The following is a 23,409-nucleotide window of genomic DNA, read 5'->3' as shown; positions in this document are numbered from 1 at the left end:
CTGTTGACTAGTGAGTTGCCTCCTACAGGGACACACTTCAAAAACACAACAGACGGAATGACTGCTTCAAGTGTTGCTAACAGCTAGCAGTTTCAATAAATTAAAAATTCAATGCCAATTTGTGAATCAAAACCAACAAAGTGTGTAACTAAAAATGGGGACAAACTAAGTTAATTGTTGTGCTATCATTCTGGCAATTACTGTTATTTTTGCCCCAGTTTTTAGTACTACTCAAATCTTCATGCTCCAGCAAAAACAAAAACAGAAAAAAAAAAAAACTTTCAACGCTTTGGATTTTATTACACCTTATAGTGATGAAAAGTTACTACAAGACTGCCTGCTTGTGAAGTGCCTTACTTCCTCAGTAGGGTATATTAGTCTGGTTGCCATCGACTTAGGCTGACTGCTCACTGTTCATCTTTGCTTTTCTCAAAGCCCTTCTCCAGCCCGGCTGTCATGGTGACCACCTCATAGCAGTGCTCTGTTCTGGGTTCAGGTGAGTGGCCCACGGGGATGCAGTCATAACCTTTGCCTGCTGAGCTCATTCGCTTCCTGTTGCGGGCGCCTGGCTGGTACAGCTGCATGGCTGGACGGTCCTGCAGGGAGACAAGAGAGCAGGGACATGGGAGAGACAAGCAGCACGCTTTGAATGCATAATTTCATGTATCCATCCTCAATCATTTCCTTTGTCGGTTCCCTTTTTACCGCAAACACGTGGCTGAAGTGTCGCGCAGCATGCTCTGAGCTAGCAGGTACAGAAAACGCCCTGCTTGTCTGACATCACAGACATAAACTTCCTCTCAGAAACTGAAATACTGGAGAAAGCCAACTGTAAACCGAGTTGCATGTAGACAAATTGACCACGTTTACCACTGAGCCCCCTTACTACTTCTTAACAGGGCTTTGATCATTTGCGGCATGTGATGAGGTTCGTGCAGACTGTAATTTGCGGCTTGAGAGCAGCTGCAAGCTTTTTAGGTCTTGAAAAAAAATAAAATAAAAAATTGGCTAAACTATCTCATCTCGTTATGTTGCATATTCAGGATCTTATTTATTTGTTTGAATTTCTTATCATTATTTGTCTAATTTGACATTATTGTTGTCATGTTTTATTTTAAAGCACTTTATAACTTTGTTTTCAAAAGTTGCTGTGCAAATAAAGTTATTACTATTATTGTTATTACAAGCAAAATTAGTGCAAATGAGAAAAATCAATTTCCTCTGTATTTTGTGGCTCTAGAAGAAGTTTGTGAACTGTGGAATTGGAACAAAGTGACACAGACCTCTGTAGCCAGCTCCTGATCTCTGTTTGAGACTACATTAGCTGGAACTAGTATTAACATACATGAAATGTCAGCAATCAAATTACATGGTGGTTAACGCAGACTCAAGTGTCTGACAGGGAAATTTGGGGGGAGAAAAAAAAGGATGGCATATCTGGTTCTACTGCATTCACTTTGATCTGATCAGCCTGTCCTGAGTCCAATATCAGTGGTTCATCACATCAAGGCAATATGATGCTGCAGCCCTGCTCCTGCCAGCCTCAGTCTCAAGAGTTTGACAGATCATGCATTATATCTTGAATATGTGTTGGATCACTTCAATGTTCTAATCAGTGTTTAAATATATGTTTGGTGAGATTATTTCTCAAAGGTTAATACACAAGATTCTTGCTTAGATTATTTTCCAGAAATGTTCCACATGCCTTTTTTATAATGAACGGATAATCCAATTAGATAAACAATAGTTAAATGTAAGTGGCTGTACATTTAGCTAGAATCCAGTTAGTTTTGAAACAACAATTTGAGCTGTTGAAGTTGAGGTCTAAATGTCAGATTTTTGTCAATCATTACGCCAAAAAAACTTAAGTAGTTTGGAAGCTGTATTGCAGATTTTACTAGTAACACATTGCAGCACTATTTTCTAACTTGAAAAAATAAGGAACAGCTTGTTTGGACAAAACCATACATATATTTTGTCACCTTATGATTCATTGTAGTCTGCATTTACGTTCGCAATTTGTTTGCAAGTCCATTTAAATAATAAACATTTGTACTGTAGTGAAGTGTAGTGTCAATAGTATCTGAAATAAAATCAAAAACATCTTCTTGCGTCTTTTAAAAAATTGTGTTACTGATTGCTGGGGGTTTGATCTGGTGTAGGAGGGTAAGAAATAGCCCTGCCTAAACAATAACCTGGGGTATAAAACAGTCTAGTCCACTGCTTTAACACCAGGTATAGTCTTGGAAGGGGTATATCAAAGATTTTCAAGGTAAGGCCTTACCTGAAACAGGCTGTTTCCATGACACAACCACACTCAGACTAAACTAAAACACAATTTCTCTGGGATGATATCATATCTCAACAATCAAATAGTTTACATCAGAAGTGACAAAGCAATTAATGATCACCTTCCCGCCAGTCTCATGCTCACCTTCTCGCTCACCTTGTTTCGGAGGCGCTCCTTCCTATTACCCAGGTCCTCCCTGTCCTCCTTTCCCATTTTGTCTCCACTGTCAGGACAGTAAGAATATCCATGATGGTGCCCCTCTTTCTTGGCTCGGTCTTGGCAGTAGCCTTTCCCCCATTTGGTCTCATCCTTCCGGCGCATAAACTTGTCAAACTCATAGTGGTGTCGCTGCCGTTTTCTTTCTTCGTCCTTCCCACGATGATCCTTGTCCCTTTGCCTGCGTCCGTGCTGCTCTCTCTGCTCTTTGTCGCTCTCAGGCTGACCTCTAGTGGTCACAGTACAGATTGCAGACACACCAGACAAACCATTATTGCAATGACAGTTTTGTTATCATGGGATTTTTTCTTGGTATTTTTTCAGAGTAAACTGTTTTCATCACTAAAATGTAGATGTATATTTTCATTTAAAACTTTTGTACCTTTAGGCAATAAATTATATGCATGTTTTCCAAAACAATGTAAAAAAAAAAAGTATATTCACTTGGATCAAGAACTGCAGCTAAATATTTTATCGGCTTTTACTAAATAATATAGAACGTTTTACAGAAGAATTAATGAATAAGCTCACATTTAAGGATCACTTTTGGCTGATATGTCCCCCCTGCAAATACCACCCACTTGGTTGTTTTAGTATTGTACATTTTATTGCTCTATCAAGTTGAAGTTACACATTGTAATATCCATATTTTGTTGTAGATGCCTCAGAGCCTTCTTTCAACAGTTAAGTAATCAAATATACAATGGGAGCTCTTTAAAAAAAACGAATACATTATTTACAGTTTACAAAATGAATTGTGACTTGCTTATTGCTTATAAAGCATGTCTGATTTTAAAGTGGTACTAAATTTTAATTAGTGGCCCTCTCACAACGCTCTCTCTAACAGAAACCTTCCGAGCTACAGTGAAGTCTTAGCAATCCTTACTTTTCTTTTGGTTCCTTTGACTTCATTTGTCCTCCAGCTTTCTCCCATTTCCCTCTGTCTGCTTCTCCAGTGTCACTTTTGTCCTTCATACGGTCTGAATCCACATCATCATCCCTGTCGCTTTTCTTCAGGAGCTAAACATGCAAAAAACACAGAAACACATACATTCTAGTGAACCACCCAAACAACATAAATAAACCGGTTAAAACAGATGTTTAGGGATGAGGGTTTACCTTGATTTTAATGTCTTTATCAGACAACTTCTTCTGCTTCTCTGCCTCTTTCCGCTTGCGTCTCTCCTCCTCTCGTCGCTTTCTCTTTTCCTCCTCCCTCTGTCTTTTCTTTTCAAGCTCCCTTCTTCTCCTCTCCTCTCTCTTCTCCTCTCTTATTCTCTGTCAAGAAGAATGTGACACATTGAAGTCGATCTTTCACAGTTTAGGAACAATTTGTGGGTAATTTCTTTCCAAATAAATACTGTGTTTTCTTTTTCTTACCTGTTTCTCAATTTTCTTATTTTTGATGTACTCCAGCAGTGGTGTCGTCCGTTTGGCTGATATTAAAACAGGGAAAAAGAAAACACATTTTGTGAATGAAACTGAAAAACATGCAAATTTTAATTCAAGTAAACTGTAATTACTGTGAAGAAAATAATCTGTTGTGCATATTGTAGTGTACCTATGAGCTCTCTGGTCTTGGCCTCTATCTCCCCCAGCAGAGTCTCAGGGTTGGCCATCGACTTCTCCTCATCACAGGAGTAATTCTCCAAGAACCGCTTATATTCTGGGTCTGAGAGAGTTCCACAGTCACAATACATTTACAAGCAACCAGCATTTCTATCATATATTAGAGCAGATTCTAATGTGTCAAGTCGTGCATTTCCATACCTTCTTCAATGCTTCCAGCTTTGGCATCTTTCTTTTTTAGCTTCTTCTTAGAAATCTTCTGGAAGGGGGCAAACTCTACCACTGCAGGATACTCCTGGCCTGAGGAAACAGTGATATAGAAAGCAGCCTGTCATTCAACAGATCCTGTATCTAATGGCAACAATGGCAACAAAAGCTCGAAAGCCACCTCTTGGTCCATTTAAGTCATAAAAGTCAAACCTGCAGCTGTAAAACAAACATGCCTGTGTTTGCATTTAATATAGGAGAGAAAGTTGTACATGGCTATCATCAAAGTCAAAATGAGCTTGAATAAAATTAGAAATACCCTTGTTGTCAATGAAGACATAGCCATCAAATCGATCCCTAAAGAGCAGGATATCTTCAGGGTTTTTAAAATTGATGTAAGCTCTGGAGAACAGGTGGGGGTAGAGGCTGTGAAGAGAAACAGGAACAGAAATAAATCAAAAACATATATTGAGATAATATTATTTTACATCAGAAATTTATAAAGGTTGTCATACCTCTGATCTGCTGGGAAGAACTCAAAATAGTCGTAGGACGGAAGTGGACTGAGCTGTTCTTCTAGCTGGTCCTTTGACAGGTTGGGTGGGAGCCTCCGAATCACCACCTGTAAACAGTCATTTGTCTCCTGATCAGCAAGAACTGCAAATAATGGTGTATGTCTGTGAGAAAAGTACTTCATGTTTTAGCCTCTAAGTATCCAGGCCTCACTGAAACACTAATCAGATACTGACATACACAGTCTGCAAAAAGAAGCTTTATATTGTTCTCTGTGACTCCCAGCAGAGCCTAAACATCAGGGCTGTCTTGGATTTGGTTCAAAATTAGGCAGTCTACTTTGAAAGATAATCCTATCAGGGAAGGAGTGGAGAAAACACTACTGAGCTTAACTATGAATAATGAAGGATCCAGTATTTTAGGAATACAACAAAGTCTGGTGATTCATTTAAGTCTGGTTAAATTCATTTCATTATTTAACTTCTGGTACTTAAAAAAAATAAAAAAAATATAGCAAACGTATTTTGTGCATCCAAATTTAAATGTAAGTATCACCTATAGCTTAATATTTTAGAATAAAAATACAAAAAAAAAAAATACAATGCATACAGTGCATTTTATCAAGTAGTGCAGATTTATAAAAATATGTCAATCAGCATTTACAAACATGGAGTTGTGCTTGTGAATATTCAACTTGAATCAAAATCAAACCTAATTTAAGTGACGAAACAATGGGGAAACTGTATGTTAAGGGGCTGGACACAATACAAAACGCTAACATGTGTGTGCACACACATTGTAAATGCATAACTTTGGTTTCTGCACATGGTCAATACAGCCGTCCTCAAATGACAAAAGTAATAATAAAAATTAAAGGAGAATCATGACATTGCTTTTGAATGAAATGAAAAATACTTTATTCATCCCAGAAGGGAAATTCAATATTTTATTTTTTTTGAATTGTGGTTCAACAGAAATATATATATATTTTAAAAAGTAATCACTGCAACCAAGTGTTTGCTGTAACTCTCAGTCAGACTGCTCTACCTGTTGACAGGTATTTTCATTTTGGCCCACTGCTCATCAGCAAAGTGCTCTAATTTGTCCGGGACAGTTTTTTTGTTTGTTCTTTTTAAATTATTCTTTTCAACCACAATTCAAAAGCAATGTCTTATTTCACTAAATTGCAATTTTTATTTATTATTACTTTTTTTTTAGTTTCTAGTTATTTGAGTGACTATTGTGAATTTTGCCTTTACTTTAATGGAAGGGTGTGAATATATTTGAGGACGACTGTATGTCTGACATGATGTACACACCAAACATTTGATGCATTATATAGTGGAATAACTGCTAAAAAAATGACTGTTTGTTGCAGCATTACTCAGATTCCCCTGATACCTACTAGAGAAATGTGTTTTTTTGAGGCTATATAATGTGAAATGTTGGTGAAATGTATTTAAACTATCGACGATACAAGAGCATGGAGTGGATGAGCAGTGAGGATCTTCTGTGGTCGGTGTTTTCTGTGCTCCTGGGAACGTTACCTGTAACTGTCATCTTCAGGCACAAACGAAAACATTCGCTACATCAAATAAAGTGTGTCAGAGATGTGAAATGTTGGCCGACAGGAGGTCGGAGGTGAATCCAGCTCCCGTCGCTGTCCGCGGTGCTGAAACTCACCGCTGCCTCCGTGTTTCCTCCATGTCTGTTTTCTACGCAGCGTAAATACCGCGACACACCGCCAAACACTCGGCTACCTACCTTTGTAAAAACCTCTTTCTTCTCTTCCTTCTGCTTGGGGTTACCAGGAATGTTCTCCTGCTCTCTTGGGATGTCCCTGAACTGAATCTCGACGACACCTTTCTCCTTGCCCGCCGTCATCTGGTCCTTTTCAGACCTCATTTCTCTCCATCTCCGTCTCCGCCGACGCGTTAAGACACCGAGTTCTCGCGAGAGTACGGTGATATCGCGAGTGGAGAGACATTGAAAAGAACGGCTTGGTTGTGTGGACTTCAACAGTAAACATACAGTAAAAAAAAAAAAAGAAGAAGAAAAAAATGCTATTTTAATTGTTTTGCATGGCTATCTGATTGTTTTAAAGTATAAGTTACTCTTTAGGGTTGAATTAAAAATTCTGATTGATTTTGTGGCACATTTTGTCAGTTTTATCTCTCCGCAAAAACCTCCCCCCCACCACCACCAATGGGTTTCCTAGTTAAATAACATAAAAACAAAAGCATATTGATACAAAAACTAGTGTCTTTATATTACAAAATCCTTTCATGGTTGCATTAGAAATGTTATAGAGATGTTTTTATTCACCACTGGTTTTCCTGGTTAAATAAAGTTAAAATAAATAAATAAATAAATGCATAGTAGCATACTTTATGGATGCATTAGAAAGACTATTGAGCATTTCATAATCGCCTTTTTCTTTAAATATGATTTTGGGAAACATTTTATCAGTTTTGTGGCCCTGCCGATACTAAAGAAATGTTTTTGTAGGTTTTTTAAAGAAGAAAATATTGTTATTATTACCATTGGTTTGCCAGGTTAAATTAAAAAGGAAAAACAAACGAATACTAATAGAAATGTTATGCATGATTGTATTATCGCTTCCCTCTTAAAATCTGATTTTGACACATTTCGTCAGTTTTATGTCTCTCTTCACTATTGAAAGGGAGATTTTTAATCAACATTGCTTTTCCTGAATTGAACAGAGTTTAAATAAAATAATAACAAATCACATACTGACTTCAAAATATCTATTTTTTGTGACACAGTTGTCAGTTTTACGTGCTTTTGTAACTATTGAAAATTAAATGTTTATTCAACACTGGTCTTACAAGTTAACTAAAGGCTGAATAAAATAGAAAAAAATGTTTATCTGTATTACACAGGACTCCTTTATGTTTGCATTAGAAATGTTATCCGTGATTTTGTAATCGCTTGCAATCTGATGGAAATTACTTTTCTCTCTCTCTCTCTCTCTCTTTTTTTTTTAAATCAACGTTGTCTTCTTGAAAAAATAAAGGCTAAAAAAATGTATGTTGGGGAGAAATAAGAGTAAAAGTGTATGTATTTATCTGTCAGTGTTACACTACTGTGTGTATATATTTTAAGCCAAAAGGGCGCGTCAGATTTCGTCCACGTATGTCACATGACCTTCATAAATGGTGGTGGAGCTGTTTTATGAATATAAAGTAAGAACCATTTGAACAATAATCACTTTTTAGCGACAGATCCACATCAACTTTGTGGAAGGATCCATAGCTGACGTCCCCAAAAGACCATACTCCAACACAATCTTCTACTGCATCACTGCGTAAAAGCTTTTGGGAAAGAAAGTTGTAAAAAATAAACAAATAAATAAACCGACTGTCACTTGTTGTGCCAAATGTCTATATATTCCAGTGTCACTGTGTAACAGCAGGCTGGAGGCAGCTGTCAGAGTCACTGTGCAGCTCTGAAGTCGGGCTGCGGGGCTTCATGCTGCTCTGAGCCGGGCAGGACGCGCTGCTGCCGGGAGAGACGCTTCCAGCAGGGCTCCACGATTCATTGTAGGAAGACTGGCTCACTGACCGTCCGTGGACATCTCTGCAGGGAACTGGGGGGTGAAAAAAAAGGTCAACAAACAAACCAACTCTCCACATAGACGTGGAGTTACCACAACAAGGTAATATGCTGGAATCAAACTGACATCTTCCTTGGGTAACCAGAACAAGAAACACAAAGGTGGAAGCTTTATCAGATTTTCTGAACTGACCACAAACTCACCATTGAGAAGGGTTTGCTTGCCGCTGCTGGTCTTCACACACAGCCGAGGTCCCTCTGGTGTCGACACGGAGCTCTTGAGGCTGGGGACGAATGTGGAGCAGGTGTCCAGGTCGCGGCATACGCGCTCGTTGCTGTAAATACCAGCCGACTTAGACGGAGTGCAGCCCATTTCTGCTGCATTTACTACAGCCGCTGGTACACAGAGGACTACTGTATGTGATGTGGTTGTCAGACAGAGGATGGAGAGGAGAGACCTCCCTCCTCCCCTTAACCTGGATGTGACATTGAGCGGATGCTCTGCTGTAAGGCTGCTGTCTCACACTGCATAGGATGTTTTTCTCTGGAGGGTTGGGATTGTTCCTGATCTGCAGAGGACTTAAAATGAACTTCTGCCATCTACAAGACACAGAAGTTGACACAATGCTAAATTTATATAGTAGGATAGCTGTTTCTAATAGCATTTACCTAGTAAGGTTTGTTTTAAATTAAAACAATGAAAAATGCACAATATTTAAGCATTTCTTTAACCTGCTTTGAGTGATATCAGGTTTAATTTTGCACCTACTCCAAGGTGCAATGTGCAAATATCACCATTTTTACAGCACATATGTGACAAAAGTTACTTAAAAATTCAAAACCTTTTTTTGCTTTAAATCAATATTTGGTGGTTCACGATAACTCGTGTTTGTGTGTACATCTACATCCCCCATCTAACAGCTTGACTTTTGTCAGTCACTCACAAATAATACAAATTCTCAGCTTTTTTGCCACAACACCTTGTGTTCTGTGGGGTTTTCTAAATCACTTTATTCTGAATAAGACAAAAAACAGATACACTATTTTTTAAAGATAAATGCATGGTTTATTGTACGAATAACCAAAAATGTTTTTCACCAAATTGCGTGTATTTAGCTGGCTCTTTATTAAAGGTGAAAATCCACAGGTTAAGCAACACGGAGGGTCCTGCCACAGGCAGCAAGAAGTGACGGCAGTCTTTCGATGTGAGGTGTGGGGCTGTGTTTGCTCAGTTCAATCAAGTGTCAGAGGACCACATGTTTCCAGTGTCTTAACCCAAGGTCAAATGCTCATCCAATGCTAAGCCAAGTACTCAGTCCCTTAACCAAGGCACATGTCAATTCCCCTTTTAAAGTGCATTCTTGCTAAATCAATATACTATACAGCAGGTGCTGTATACTAATCGCCCACACTTACACAACGTTCACAATTGCATTCTATGTTTTGTCACTTAAAGAAACAACCATATAATGCACAAAAGGGGGGAATCCACAGGAAACCTTTGATGGAGGACAGGTGCTAAATTTTCTTGCTGAATGTTGTCCTTGGGATTGGATATGTGTGCCTATGACAACCTGTTGTTAAGACAGTTCCACCTCCCGACAGGATGAGATCATGTGCTGGTGTCCGACAAAGTGTCCAACATCACGTCGCTCTCATACATGTCGCACTCCAGGGTTAACGAGAGTCGAAGAGGAGTTTCCAGCATCATCTTGTCTTGATTTGACAGTGGCGTTTCCAAGGACGTGATGCTTGTGTCTTCCAATCTTGGCGTAGCTAGAAGGTCACTGGGCTCTGATGTGTTCAACATCTTCATCAGTGCTGGAGTGTTCAGGCTGCCTCGCACCTTGTCATTGATGTCTGTGCCTTAGTGGAAACAATTAACAACACATTATTTTCTGCGAGCCAGACACAACATAACTAGTCTGATTACATTTATGCAGTTAAGAACAGATAAGGAATTTTTGCCACAAAAAAAAAAAAAAAAATTGGGGGGTAAAGCTATTACCCCTTTATTTAGTTCCCAGTTGCACCACTGGAAATGCAAGCAGGGGAGTTGTGTGTGTAAATGCATCTCAAGACTAAAACACAAATTATTTTGTATAATACAGCATTCTAAACAAGTTTTGATTATCTCATTTTACAAGCCAACACTACAAAAAAAGATCAGGTATAATTAAACAATAATAATAATAATAATAAATCAATTGAAACATGCCTGCAGCTCTTCAGAAATGAGGAGTATTTAACAATGATGTAAAAAATACTAGCACATTTACTCAGTCAGCAAAGTTCAGCGCACTGAAAGTTCAGGCAGGGATTTTAATGGGGGTAAAGCTATTACCCCTTAATTTAGTTCCCAGGTGCACCACTGGAAATGCAAGCAGGGAAGTTGTGTGTGTAAATGCATCTCAAGACTAAAACACAAATTATTTTGTGTAATACAGCATTCTAAACAAGTGTTAATTATCTAATTTTACAAGCCAACACTACAAAAAAAGATCAGGTATAATTAAACAATAATAATAATAATTTTTACATAATCATATTTCAAATATAAAACCTACCTATATAGGCATCTGTGTCACCAATGTACATCTCAATGCAGTGACCAAGCATCGTCACAGAGAAAGTGTCGTCCCTTTTTAGTCCTAGTGCCTGTCACAGACAGAAAAAAAACATTTAGCATTTTTTTTTAAATAAAAGAAGAACAGAATATTTTTAATATACAGGAAATTTTACACTTATCGTCTGTCATTTCTGAAGTGATATTGGGTTGGACACATTTGAGGATACAATTCACAATAAAGTGCTGTGCCATGGTTACTCCTATTCCTGCTCCCATCTACGATGTGAGTGGTCCTTCCTAAACTATGTCAATCACTGTTAAAAGCCCATTAAGCTTGAAGAAAGCGAAGAAGCTCAATCTCTTCAAAACCTACTGTATGAAAGTAGTCGATGGCACTTTCAAAGTCTCCCATGAGGCTGTGCACGTATCCTATGGCGGCGTAGGTGGACGCGTGCTGAGGGATTAACACCAACGCCTGACGGTGGTACTCCAGAGCCTGGTCGTACTTTCTACAGAAACAAACATCGTAATACAAAAAGGTATTAAGCATGGATTCAATAACATTTCACAAGCTGGTTTTGCAGAAATATGTCAAAACACATCTTAATCAAGAGTGCATTAAAAAAGAAAAAAGATTTAAGTAAAATTTAAACCTGACTAATTCAAATATTTTGTGCAATACAACAAACTTTCGGCTCAGTGTGTAATATCATTCTGCAACTTCACCCATAATATAAGCATTTCTTTCAGTTTTACTGATTGGGAATAAAGTTGTGAATGAGGCACTCCATAGTTTGATAATAGGTTAATAATGAAAAAACAGTATTGTACATGCACAAACTCAACATAACACTTCTGGCATGGACTGTACCTATGTTAAAATGACAAGTGAGCAGACCTCCAACAATAGTTTGTAGCAGGCAAGTGGAAAAAGCAATTACAAAGTAGAGGAGAGGTCACTCTATGATTCGCCTCCCACACTTTATAATACAGTCGTGACTTGATAATCCGACACTAAATGGAAAACCTTCTTTTATGTCGGCTAGCAAGGCTGTCAGACTGTCAAGATGGAGGTCGAGATACAAGGAGGGCTTGATGCTTGAAGGGTAATTTGATGTTAATATGAATTGTTTATAGTTGTTGTAATAAACTATCTACATGTATGATATGTAATTTCAGAAATTTCTCTGAGGTCTTCACCGAAGGGATCAATAAAGTTCTATTCTATTCTATTCTATTCTATATTGTTATGATTTCTATGACACAAAATAAACTTGTTAGATACAATTTTACATATAATAGTATCGAAGCAGTTTGTTTCTATGATTGATAAGCCCGATACAACCACAGTACATATAGGTTCATAGAACTGTTCAGGTGTCAAAACATGTCACGTTGTTTAATACTTCAAAGAACTTCAGTGCACCAAACCTATCCTTCCTGTGTTCCACACATGTAGAGTTGTTTGCTAACAAACTGATGCAAACCAACTTAATTAGTTGGGCAAACTCACTCAATGAGTGGAACTAGTGTATTGTTAGAACACTACACATCACTGGATTTCACGCGTAATTGACCGGTGCGCTTGTGCATGGGGGTCGGTTGACATCAAAGTTAAGTAAATCTGTCGGATTGTTAAGCCAGATAATACGCTGTTATCCTTATTTGTGACATAAAATGTCATGTAGGAGTCGGAATCCAAGGCTGTTGATATGGTAAGGCTATTTTTTATGGGTTCTGTTCGTTTTTCCTAAAAACCTGTCGGATAGCAAGGTTTTTGGATTGTTAAGGGTTGAATTATTGAGCCACGACTGTACAATGTAGAGGACAGGGCACTCTATGACTAGTCTCCCACACTTCATAGTACTACACGTGCTAATTGAAAGACCATGAAATCCACAATGCAATTTAGCAAGGTAATTGGATTTCTTTTTGATTATTTACATTTTTAAAAAAGATAGCTCCGTAAACTTCTACTTACTTCAGTTTCCGACACACGTGACCTAAGTTGTTTAACAAAGGCTCCCACTTGTCCACAGTGACCTTAAATTGAAAGAAAAACAGCAAAATGTTTACATTGGGTGATATTTCAGAGAACTAGTCATGGTTTCAGACATGCACCACACTGACATTACCAATTAAATAAATGAACTGCTACCTCATTGCCTATGGCTTTGATCTTCTCCATTGCATCAAGAAACAACCTTTCTGCCGTCTTCCAGCTGAAACGGTAGACGAGGAAAGCATTGTTACACCATGTCTAAGTATTTTTACATAACAAACCAGATATAATGTGTGTATGTAATGGTTGAACTCAGCTTTACACAATGTATTATGAATTACTCATATTTGTGTATACACATATTTGACTGGCTTTCTTTAATCTGGATCAGCACCCAGATTACATAAAAAAAAGCCCACACACATTTTGCAGATAGTTTTTTTTTTTTTGATTCAGCACCATTTTTAGATCTCTATCTCTGTGCTTTGTACTGTTTCTCTAATAAAAAAAAAAATAAACATAGCTGAATGGAGACATGATTTTGGCAGTCACAGCATGAACAAATTACAGTTCACAAACCTCACTGTTAACAGTATTCATAGAGACTATTCCATCAGATGGAACAATTTCAACGCTGGTAGTTGAATAAGTGTGTGGGTTACATAAATTGTAGTCCTTTTGTTTAATCTCTCTGCCAGCTCTTAAACTATCAGACAAAACACAGCACACAGCGCTGCTACAACAACTACAATTAGCACCCAAGCCAACCAGTCAAGTTGCAGTTTACATGTTTCACTCCTTCTGTTACTGACGTATGGTGCTGAGTAATGGCCATGAAGTGTTTTAGCAGAACATTATGATGTCAAAGTGAAGCTGACCTTTTGTCATAAGTTTGTAAATTCCTGAGTTACAGACCAAAACATTCTCTGAAGGTGTTCAACCCATATTACATCCATAAATTGGACGTACAGACAAACTACCCGAAGACCTAACACCACCAGCCACAACTCCCACCAGTATAGAGGCACCAGAGCAAGTTAACCCAAAATAGTGTTCAATAAAAAGTAAAAAAGCTGCTCCTCACTTTGTCAAACAAGTCATTAGTCACTGTTGATATTTGCTTGCATAGATATTTTTCTGACCTCCAAGTCTGTTAAAATCAGCTTTCACAAATACCAACAACACCCATTTGTGCTGCCAAGAACATTTATACTACTACTAGAGGAATGAGTGTTATTGTGTGTTTGTGACTGCATACTCACTCTCCATTTTGAAATGCGACCACTGCCACCTCATGTATGACAAATGGGTCCTCTGGAGCGATACTAAGAGCCTGGCTGAAGAAACGCTCTGCCAGCTTGGAGTTGTTGGTCAGACCATACTCCAGCCCGATGTAGAGCATTGGTAAGTGACATCTGAGTAATAGAGAGCAGGAGACATCAAGACCTACGCTTATCTTGTCCTATGTTTTAGTAAAATGCAATAAACACATCTGAATTTAGGACACTTAAAAAGTAAAGTCAAATTTAAGTAACCGACTTCACATTTAAATACAGTTATCTTTACCAGTCATTTCTAACTATAACTAACTCAACTTCAAAGCCTCTCAAGTTCTTAAAAAGGTTCAAGAAGTCAAAAGGGCAGTACTCCACACCTGCTTTTGTTGGCATATTTTCATGTTGCAGATCTGAAACGCTCATGTAAAGAAAGGAATGTTCTAATTAAAAGAAGCTATCAACATAACACTATTACTAATCTAAATGATATAACTATAAAAGCATAGAGAAAGACTAAAAGTCATTCACAGGAGTAGCAACATCTTGTTTGAGCTGAATACTATGAGCAGGTCAATAGGAGGTTTTTTAGCCAACTGTTGTTTTTCCTCCTATAAAGGAAAAGCCTTTATACCTCTCCTGTTTGCATGTAATGTGCCAAACATAGAGCAAAAATAGAATTATGATAACACGATTGGTGTTCCAATAATAGTGGGAATATTTTTTTTTTTTTTTAACCCATAGCCTGTGCCTGTACAATCTCCATCACTTCACATAACAACTTAGCTGCAGTGCTCAACTGTAACTATTCAGAGGACAATTGTTAAAGAGATCACATTTTTTGTGTTGAAGCTCCATTCTGTGAGGTCTATATCTCTTATCAGTCATTTACCTACCCTTTCATCAGCTGAGCAGCAGTGAAGTAGGCAGCCATGGCTTGGTCGTGCTCACTCTCCACTGCAAATGAGTGACCGTAGGCAATCCAGGCAGGACCGTAAGTCCTCTCCAGGGTGGTGGCTTTGCTACAGTAGATATACAATAACCGCTCTGTCTTAGTGAACAGATAAATAAAATGCCACTTGCCTAGTATCAAACACGATGTGTTTCTCTTTGAGAGCACCAATACATACCTTAGGTATCGACGAGCGTGCTCGTTTTTATGGCCAACCATGAGATAGTAGCACCCAACAGCAAACCAGGATACCTGGCAAGAAGTTTTTATTTGGTTATCAAAAAACAAACAGTTATGTCAAAAAGGTAGAACAAAATCATATATAACAAAAATATAAAAACACTTACTGGGTTGTTGGGATACAAGTCTACAAGTTTGTGTGAGAGGTAAAACAGCTCTGCAGGGAAATAAGCAGTTAAACATTAAACTGATTGGCAGGCCATACAATCAAACTAAGCATTTTGGCATGAATTAATCTTTATGAATATGTATATTTATTACCATTTGCTTTTCCAAGTTCCACCAACGTTCCTATGTGGACTGGTAAACAGTTGGCATGGAAGGGGTCTTTAACCATCACCCTGAAATACAAAGAACAACTTTTTTTTGCATCCACTAATCGACAAAGAACTGTATATCATCAATCAAACTTAACACAAATATAATCTGGTGTATGTTGAAAGAGTAACATCTACTGTTTATTTGATGGTTAACTTAAGATTCATATATAGAAGTGACTTTACTCACTAATGTAAGGTAGGAAAAACACTGCCGTAAAATTACACATTTTACACTTAGCTGATCATCACAGCACAGACAAACAGCTCACAGGCCAAAGGTTTACGTTTACCTCTGAGCTTTCAGCACAGCTGCTCTCTCATTTTTTTTGCGAAATAATTCAACCCATTCATCAAATACAAATCAACAACAAACTACGCTGAACCTGTGGACACTTACATTGATGTGAGTTTGTAGCACATCTTGAAATCACAGTTATAATAATGCCTCTCAGCAAGAGACACCACTACATCCAAGTTGTCCTGAAGACCATTGACCATCTCTGGCACCACCAAATCACTGGGCTTGTTATACTGCAGAGGCAGGAAGAAGCAGAGTGTGTCAGTGTTAATGTGTGTCTGTCAAAGGCTCAAATGTGAGCATGTCGGAAAAAAGACAAACAAAAGGGCTTGAAAAGAAACAGAGGAAAGAGGCCCATGAAGAGGTGATAGGATAAAACAAGACCACAATATCCATAACATGAATTTGCATTTCAATTATATGAAAAAAAAACACAGAAGAGCACAACATTGTTGTTTGCGCTCTGTCAGTTCAAATTAAACAACAGCATCCATGCTCATTACAAACAAAGAACACGTCATTTTTAAAATGTTTTCAACAACAAGAGGAAACCTGTGTGCCTACAGTACAGACAAACAACCTGTATTAGACTTTGACGGGAAAGACCAAAATGTGTGAGCAATATCAATTCACTGTTGGCCTTGGTCCTTTCATTGGATATGTTTGTAAAAGGAAAATACACAATAACACGTTCATAGTTTTAAAACATTGTGCTCCTCTTCAACAAACTCACATCAGTCTCACGTGTGTCTTTCAATTTTTCAGCTCAGAATACTACAAAGATGGTTGATTTCATCATGACTGTATAACCCGGTTCCTTCCTTCCCTCCTCTATCAGAAACCAAGGAAAAACAGCTGACCGTAATGCAGCTGAGGCCAGTGAGTGAGACCAGGATTTTCTATTGCTTCTAACTCTCTCTGAGCAAATATCTGACATGGAAATATCACTACATTCACAGCACAGCTTGGAAATGGCTATAACGTGATGGGAGGTTACCATGTGGTCCTAATGGGCTGCGCTTTACTCACTGTTTCATACTTGTTCTGTTGTCTGACCACAGAAACAGACAATTATATACAGAGAACATTTGTATTGGTAATTTGGCTGGTTTGCAATGCAGTTTATGTGAGCAAAGGGAACAGGCTGGAACAAACGGGTATAAACACTGGCTAAGTTTAGGTTGCACTGACGCACAGCAAGCAACCTGAAAACACAGTAACCCATCCAATTGTTGTTGTTCTTTTGAGTTTTCACCATCTCTGAACGTCCCTCAGCATTATAATTTGTGCAGAGCTCTGACTTGTGGGAATATGATCAAAGTTATTTGTAACATTAGCCACATTAGCTGCACAACATGCTAATATGAAGGATTTACCTATTGTTGTGGTGCCATCAAAATAAAAGTAGTCAGATGGGGGTGGCTAGTTATGGGCCAGTTGGAGCAATAGTAGAAGTAAACGTCTTCATATCTGCAACTTTCAGCCATCAACAGCTTTTAGTTCATACCTCCCAGTTCACACCTCCCCATATGGGACCACATTAATAATGAGAAACATTCGTTATTTTTCTCACTGAACTTAAAATGTAATAAACAGGATGCAGACCTACCTTCTTTAATTTATTCTCAAAAAGGAAGTGTAGCAGCTCCTCCTCTTCCTCAGTGCACTGTTGACTCAGAGGAAGCGAATCAAGGAAGTCTTTCTCTGTTGAAGGACAAATAACAGGTTCAAATATAAATGTTATTTAAATGTTGCCAAAAAATAAGAGCCACATATCTGTAGAAACAGAAACAGATCAGTGTGCATCATCCACACAGATCGGCCTCACCTTCCTGTGCAGTCAACATATGGTGGGACGTTAAAAGGTCAAAGGCTTCAAAGCAGTACACATCCAGTTTCAAGGCCTCTTTGTAGCTGGAGGTGGCCAGTGGCCTGTTGTCCATGGCATCATAGATCTTACCCCGCAGGAGACAGATGGAGCTGCTGATCTGAAAAATTTCAGGGAGAGAGGAAAGGAGAACAGAAAGAAAACTTAATGTCCATGGCATTACTCAGAAATCTAGGTAGTGTTAATACGCGATTCACAACGTTAACACAAGTGGACAAATATTTGAAAGAACTCTCACATCCTGAAGTGAAGGACACGATATGCCAACAGCACATGATGTCATTTAAACTGTCTGCCTAAAATCAGAAATATACTGCACACAGCTGGTATTACAATGGTTTTTGTTATGTATCTACATCTAGACTATCTACATCCAGACAAAGACAAGAAGAATTTTGGGCAGGTGAACTCCATAACATAGAAGTCAATGCAGATTATCATATCAATTGTGTAGTAACTTCACATCATCAATAAATCCCTCTTTCATTAAAAAAAAGCACAATTATGTCATACATGACTTGTGGATGAAATCTAGTTAATTAGACAGAGCTTAAAATAATAATAAGAAAAAGGAGTTTGCAGGGACTGCATATGCATCACTGCATTTCAATTTGAAGATTCTGAGTATGTCGCTCTCTATGGTGTAAACACAAATTAAGGTTCAAAATTGTGAATGTATTGTTTCTATCAACAAAACAAACAAAACTGTGATGGGAGAGTTTGTGGACACAAGAACGACAGATGGCTGAACAGTATGGGCACTAAAAGAAAATTAATTAGCACGGTACAACAACATATTTGCAGTGACAGTCGAGAACAAAAATACTTTTGATGTGGATTGTTTGGAGCAGACCACACATTCTCTCCAAAGCAACATTACAGAAATATGCTGACTTCGAAGATTAGTTCACCCAGCACTAACAATATTGCTATATTTCAATCCAAGCCAAGACTTACTGAGGCAGGGGACATATCCCAGTCCTTGGCTGACTCTGGTGTCCCATTGTCCTCCTTTCCACTCCTGTCCAGCAGCTTCTTATTAGCTGGCTCCTCTGCATCCAGGATATCCAAGGCCTGTTGGAACTCTTTGGCAGCATACTAGGATAAAGTAGAAAACAAATGAATCTAAAGCATGAACAATATCTAGCAGGTTTTTTGAGACGAAACATGTAAAGGAGTGATTAGAACTGATGTAATTATGTATTACTTACATGGCACCTAGCAGCAAGATACTGACAAGCTCCATACAGCTGTGTGAGAGAAGACAGATGTTGTTATAGACTGCAGACAAACATAAAGGTAATTATGCTGCCAGCTTTTTCTGTTATTGGTTTAACTTTGACTTAAATACCACACACACACATCTATCACATAGTGATTTGCATTATAAGGTCAACGTTTATTTATCACTTCCCAGCAGACTGTCACACAGCTCACACTGAACCTACCTTGTCAAGTTTTCGTGAACGGAGGGCATGGGAGGCTCTGTGGTACTGTGAGGTTAAGTAAAGGCACTGAGCTAGCCAGTAGATGTCCTGGGGATCCTCTGTGTGCAAAACAAAGAAGCAGAAAATTTAAAGTGTTATAAATGAATCTCTGACGGGTTTCGCAGCATTGAACCTGTTGAGATGTCACTGTGTTATCTGCTATTACTGCTGGTAAGTTTCCTTTCAGTTGTGATGGTAGGTAGCAATGGGAAAACAAGCACAACGCATGGAAACTCCACTAATAAACCACTAAACCTACTAACAACAGATGAATATGACAGGTTAAGTAACGCCACGCTTCTATATTAACAAGCCATAAACAGTGTTGTCGTTATTTACTCACCATGAGAAAGAGATGCTATCTTGTCGGCCCAAAACAGAGCACTTTGATACTGTTGCTGTGAACAAACACACAATAACCAAGAAAAAAACAGTCAAATTCATAGTTTGTATCATTGTTGGTTAGCTGCCTAGCGGTTAGTTTGCTAGTCAGCTATGAAGGTTTGTTACCACTGACGCTATGTTGCTGCCAAGCTAGCATTAGCTAGCAGCACTGAAACTAACAAAGACGTCGTTTCTCTTACCTGGTCGATGTACTGCCGCACTCGCTTTCTAAGTCTGTCGAGATTCATTTTGATATTTTCAAAAACTGACGTGCTGACTATCAAAAGTGTGTCATTCTTGGAGACAGAGAAAGCTGTGCACTGAACAGTACGTGCTAACCTGCTAGCTGCGTAAAATCAAATCCGCGGCTTCTTTCTGCAACGAGTGTTCCGCTAAATGGCGCCGTAAAGAAACTCAACACGGTTAGAAAGTTCCGCATTTACTTCTGTAACTGTTGCCAAATGTCTTGATGTCAGAATAACTTTTGAAAAATAAAAACAATATTTGCGCATTTATTTGACCCCTCCATTTATTCTTTGTCACCAAAACAACAAATCACAAGTGAATTAAAGAATAAAACTTTGCTAACGGTGGTGGAGTCAAAGTACACCTAGTTAAGTACTGTCTTTATGTAGATTTTGAGGTATTGGCACTTTACTTGAGTATTTCCATTTTATGCAACTTGAAGCTTGAGTTATCTCATAGACACATTTTACACATTTTATACTTTTAAGCTTTTAAATACTATGTATTATCATAGATTAAACCAAAATTTTTATCTTCTGGCATCTTTCAAAAAGCAGTGTGTAGTCGAGGGCGTGTTTCAGATGTCTCCAAGTTGTTACCAGCTCCACCCAAAAGTGATTTTTCCCTCTAAACTTCTGACAATCAGTAAAAGCTCAGATGATCCCTTGTTCCCCAAAAACCTAAGTGTAGAGGAAAAGTCCATCCATCCATTATCTATACACCGCTTAATCCTCACTAGGGTCATGGGGGGCTGGAGCCTATCCCAGCTGACTTAGGACAAAGGCAGGGGACACCCTGGACAGGTCACCAGTCTGTCACAGGGCTACACTTAGAGACAGACAACCAAGTACACTCACATTCACACCTGTGTGTGGACAATTTAGAATCACCAATTAACCTCAAAATTTTTTTGGACTGTGGAGAACCCGGAGCCAGAAAAACTGGAGAGAACCCATGCTGCACAGGGAGAACATGCAAACTCCATGCAGAAAGATCCCGGTGTCCTCACTAGGACACGAACTGGCCACCTTCTTGCTGCAAGGCAACGGTGCTAACCACTGAGCCACCTTGCAGCAAGAAGGTGGCATCCAAAATTTAAAAATTATTTGTGTATCAGAACTTTGTTTCATCTTCTTTCCGCTCCCGTTAATCCCAACACCCTTCAAATTTATCTGGTTTCTCCGTAAATAAAACTTTTTAATTAAAACTAGCTCCACTTGCAACTACATGATGCTAATGTACTGATGCTTCAGAGTTATTGATCTAAACATGACAAAGTGAAGGATCTGAATACTGTTTCTATCACTGTTTGATGAAGCAACAGGGCATAATCCCACGATGCTTGTGGATTCCTTTTTGCATGTTTTATGTGTGTGAGAAGTGCTAGACATTTTAGACACATCAGGATCTAAGGACATTTTAACAGAACAAGGGTGGTTATTTTTTGTACTTTAATTGGTGTCAGAAGAACCAGGATTCTCAGCTGTATTTGCCGAGATGGATTTCTCAGGTACATTCGGTTTCGAGTCAAATTGTGCAGCTGACTCTTTGTGTACTTCTCCTCCTGCATCCTCGTTCTTATTGGTCTCCTTCCTCTTTTCATTTTGCCTAGAATCTGCTTTTCCATTCGCTTTGCTGCTTGCAGGGCGGCTGTGTGTGGAGGCATCAGTGCTTATCCTTTGTTCTTTATCACCATCAGTGCTCATCTCGCTGGGTTTTTCATGCCCCTGTTATTGACACATAGAATTAAGTATTTACACTGACTCTGTATCATACTGACAAACGAAAATGCAGACACAGTTTAAGAGGTAATTGTGATTCACTGTCTGTGGTACTTTGTCTGAAAAATATAAGAACCTTTTGCTGATTTGCTCCTCCTCGTGGATAACGTGCAATGCTGTCCCTCAACTTGAGGGTCTTGAGCCAGTCTTCATTCCAGCTCCTCGCGTGATAGTGAGGCTTGCACTTGCTCAGACGAAACTGGATCATTTGATTCTGCTTGGTGATACGGAGCAACTCCCTCTGTTGCCTCTCCTTGCTGAGGCTGCAGTGAGGAAACAAAGAAAGAAAGTTGAGTCTTTAGTTTCAAAAGCCACCTTATTTCTTGGAAATACAACTTGTTAACTGACCTTGAATACACACCATCCCAGTAATTACTGAACTGCTGCTGTGATTACAAAGCTAACCTTTTCTTGTCGTAGTCATTCCTGTTGTCAACTCTTCCAGTTGTCGCCATAATGTGTGATATTTTCTCCTTGAGCATGTTGTTTTCCCTCTGAATCCTTCTGGTCTCTTCAAGCTGAATGTGATCAAATATGAATGGAAAATTAATTTACACCTGAGGAGAAACCTGATAATTTTAATAAGACACCTAAAGAGAAAAGTGTTGTAGGTATTCCAAAAGATTATTGTTGCATTTTATCACTATATTGCATTTTACGTTGAATATAGGTTTAAAATTGGGTATTTATGGGAGTGTTCATTTCAGATTTGAATTGCTTGTGTTTTCTTCTTCACAAAACAACCTGTTTGTTCTTTAGATTCAGAGCCAGGTGATTATATTTCTTTGGTGGATCCATGCATATTGTTGGTTTCATTGACTTCACCTTGAGAAACAAACAAAGAACAAAACATAAACAGCTATGTGTTAGGCAGTGAATCGTGATAATACTATTTAGTACATAAATGGACAAACAAAATATTAATCTTATTAGCTGGTGATTGAAATAAAAGCTTGAGGTCACGACATTTAGAATCTGGGATAACAGGAACCAACAAACAAAACTGACAACGTTATTGAGCAACATTAAAAACCAAAGACGTGCTCCTCCTAACCTTTCTCCTGTGTAAGTCATACGCCTTCTCCCGTTTCTGTTGCAGGTATTTGTTTGTGGTGGAAAGCAGGAGTTTATAGTTCCTGTGCTGCATTATGAGTCTGGAAAGAGAAAATGCTACAAGGGCCTCACACACACCAGAAAAAGAAAAAACAAATACAAGTGTTTAAATTATGCAAAAATGTTCAGACTTAGTAATCAGAATTTAAAAAGAGAATATCCCAATTACCAGACAGAAATTGCTTCGTAACAGTTTCTTTAGATTATTGGAGACATAGAAATATTAATGAAATGCAATTGTTGCCAGTGTTGCAGTTTAACTGGTTGTCATGTTGTCTGGGGATGTTTTGTTTCCTTGTGTTTGTTTCCAGGTGTTAATAGATTTGCATTTTTTAAGAACAGTAGGCCAACCTATATGTGTCAGTGAACATTACACCTCATGCCCTCAGAAACACACAATATTTAACGATATAGTATTATGATTTTGATTAAATTTCATATACTGGTGGCACCACATTATCTATTACAATACAAAATATCAACA

The 23,409-nt window shown here is 38.4% G+C and overlaps 3 protein-coding genes across 5 annotated transcripts; all 3 read right to left on the bottom strand.

Moving 5' to 3' along the window:
• Positions 1-276: 276 nt before the first annotated feature.
• Positions 277-6,728, bottom strand: upf3a (UPF3A regulator of nonsense mediated mRNA decay). 3 transcript variants are annotated; one of them, XM_008282312.1, is made up of 11 exons: positions 6,560-6,728; positions 4,798-4,904; positions 4,602-4,708; positions 4,277-4,375; positions 4,068-4,178; positions 3,887-3,942; positions 3,626-3,784; positions 3,393-3,526; positions 3,269-3,271; positions 2,435-2,735; positions 277-596 (listed from the first exon to the last, which is right to left on the bottom strand). In XM_008282312.1, exons 1-11 carry the CDS (start codon positions 6,698-6,700, stop codon positions 408-410), a joined length of 1,407 nt encoding a protein of 468 aa, XP_008280534.1. In that variant the 5' UTR covers positions 6,701-6,728; the 3' UTR covers positions 277-407. The 3 variants fall into 3 exon arrangements, with proteins under 3 accessions (XP_008280534.1, XP_008280526.1, XP_008280517.1); XM_008282304.1 differs by having other exon boundaries at positions 2,447-2,735; XM_008282295.1 differs by lacking the exon at positions 3,269-3,271 and having other exon boundaries at positions 2,447-2,735.
• Positions 6,729-9,414: 2,686 nt separating this feature from the next.
• On the bottom strand, positions 9,415-20,156 carry cdc16 (cell division cycle 16 homolog (S. cerevisiae)). Its single transcript, XM_008282283.1, has 18 exons — positions 19,986-20,156; positions 19,745-19,799; positions 19,363-19,460; positions 19,126-19,164; positions 18,872-19,012; positions 17,855-18,014; positions 17,636-17,730; positions 16,126-16,259; positions 15,670-15,749; positions 15,516-15,565; positions 15,347-15,420; positions 15,113-15,238; positions 14,205-14,357; positions 13,099-13,162; positions 12,922-12,983; positions 11,314-11,449; positions 10,939-11,029; positions 9,415-10,237 (listed from the first exon to the last, which is right to left on the bottom strand). The coding sequence occupies exons 1-18, from the start codon at positions 20,031-20,033 to the stop codon at positions 9,984-9,986; spliced, it is 1,860 nt and encodes a 619-aa protein (XP_008280505.1). The 5' UTR covers positions 20,034-20,156; the 3' UTR covers positions 9,415-9,983.
• Positions 20,157-21,482: 1,326 nt separating this feature from the next.
• On the bottom strand, positions 21,483-22,959 carry LOC103357832 (uncharacterized). Its single transcript, XM_008282555.1, has 4 exons — positions 22,867-22,959; positions 22,218-22,330; positions 21,889-22,075; positions 21,483-21,758 (listed from the first exon to the last, which is right to left on the bottom strand). The coding sequence occupies exons 1-4, from the start codon at positions 22,957-22,959 to the stop codon at positions 21,483-21,485; spliced, it is 669 nt and encodes a 222-aa protein (XP_008280777.1).
• Positions 22,960-23,409: the final 450 nt, after the last annotated feature.

The sequence above is a fragment of the Stegastes partitus genome, unplaced genomic scaffold (genome assembly GCF_000690725.1).
Source record: "Stegastes partitus isolate 25-593 unplaced genomic scaffold, Stegastes_partitus-1.0.2 Scaffold7, whole genome shotgun sequence".
NCBI lineage: Eukaryota > Metazoa > Chordata > Actinopteri > Pomacentridae > Stegastes > Stegastes partitus.
Note: the sequence above shows the minus strand (reverse complement) of the source record. Positions and strands in the feature narration are given on the sequence as shown.

Bases quoted from the DNA above. Each gene is read 5' to 3' on its own strand.
- upf3a (XM_008282312.1), bottom strand. From the start codon at position 6,700: ATGAGGTCTGAAAAGGACCAGATGACGGCGGGCAAGGAGAAAGGTGTC. The intron at 4,376-4,601 runs GTATTTCTAATT...CTGTTTCCTCAG, and splicing joins TGTCTTCATTGACAACAAGG to GCCAGGAGTATCCTGCAGTG. The intron at 3,943-4,067 runs GTACACTACAAT...TTTTAATATCAG, and splicing joins CAAGACCAGAGAGCTCATAG to CCAAACGGACGACACCACTG.
- cdc16 (XM_008282283.1), bottom strand. From the start codon at position 20,033: ATGAATCTCGACAGACTTAGAAAGCGAGTGCGGCAGTACATCGACCAG. The intron at 15,421-15,515 runs GTAAGTGTTTTT...ACTTCTTGCCAG, and splicing joins ACTTGTATCCCAACAACCCA to GTATCCTGGTTTGCTGTTGG. The intron at 11,450-12,921 runs GTAAGTAGAAGT...TTGTTTCTGTAG, and splicing joins CACGTGTGTCGGAAACTGAA to AAAGTACGACCAGGCTCTGG.
- LOC103357832 (XM_008282555.1), bottom strand. From the start codon at position 22,959: ATGCAGCACAGGAACTATAAACTCCTGCTTTCCACCACAAACAAATAC. The intron at 22,076-22,217 runs GTTAGCTTTGTA...TCCTCACTGCAG, and splicing joins AATGACTACGACAAGAAAAG to CCTCAGCAAGGAGAGGCAAC. The intron at 21,759-21,888 runs GTTCTTATATTT...TGTCAATAACAG, and splicing joins GAGGAGCAAATCAGCAAAAG to GGGCATGAAAAACCCAGCGA.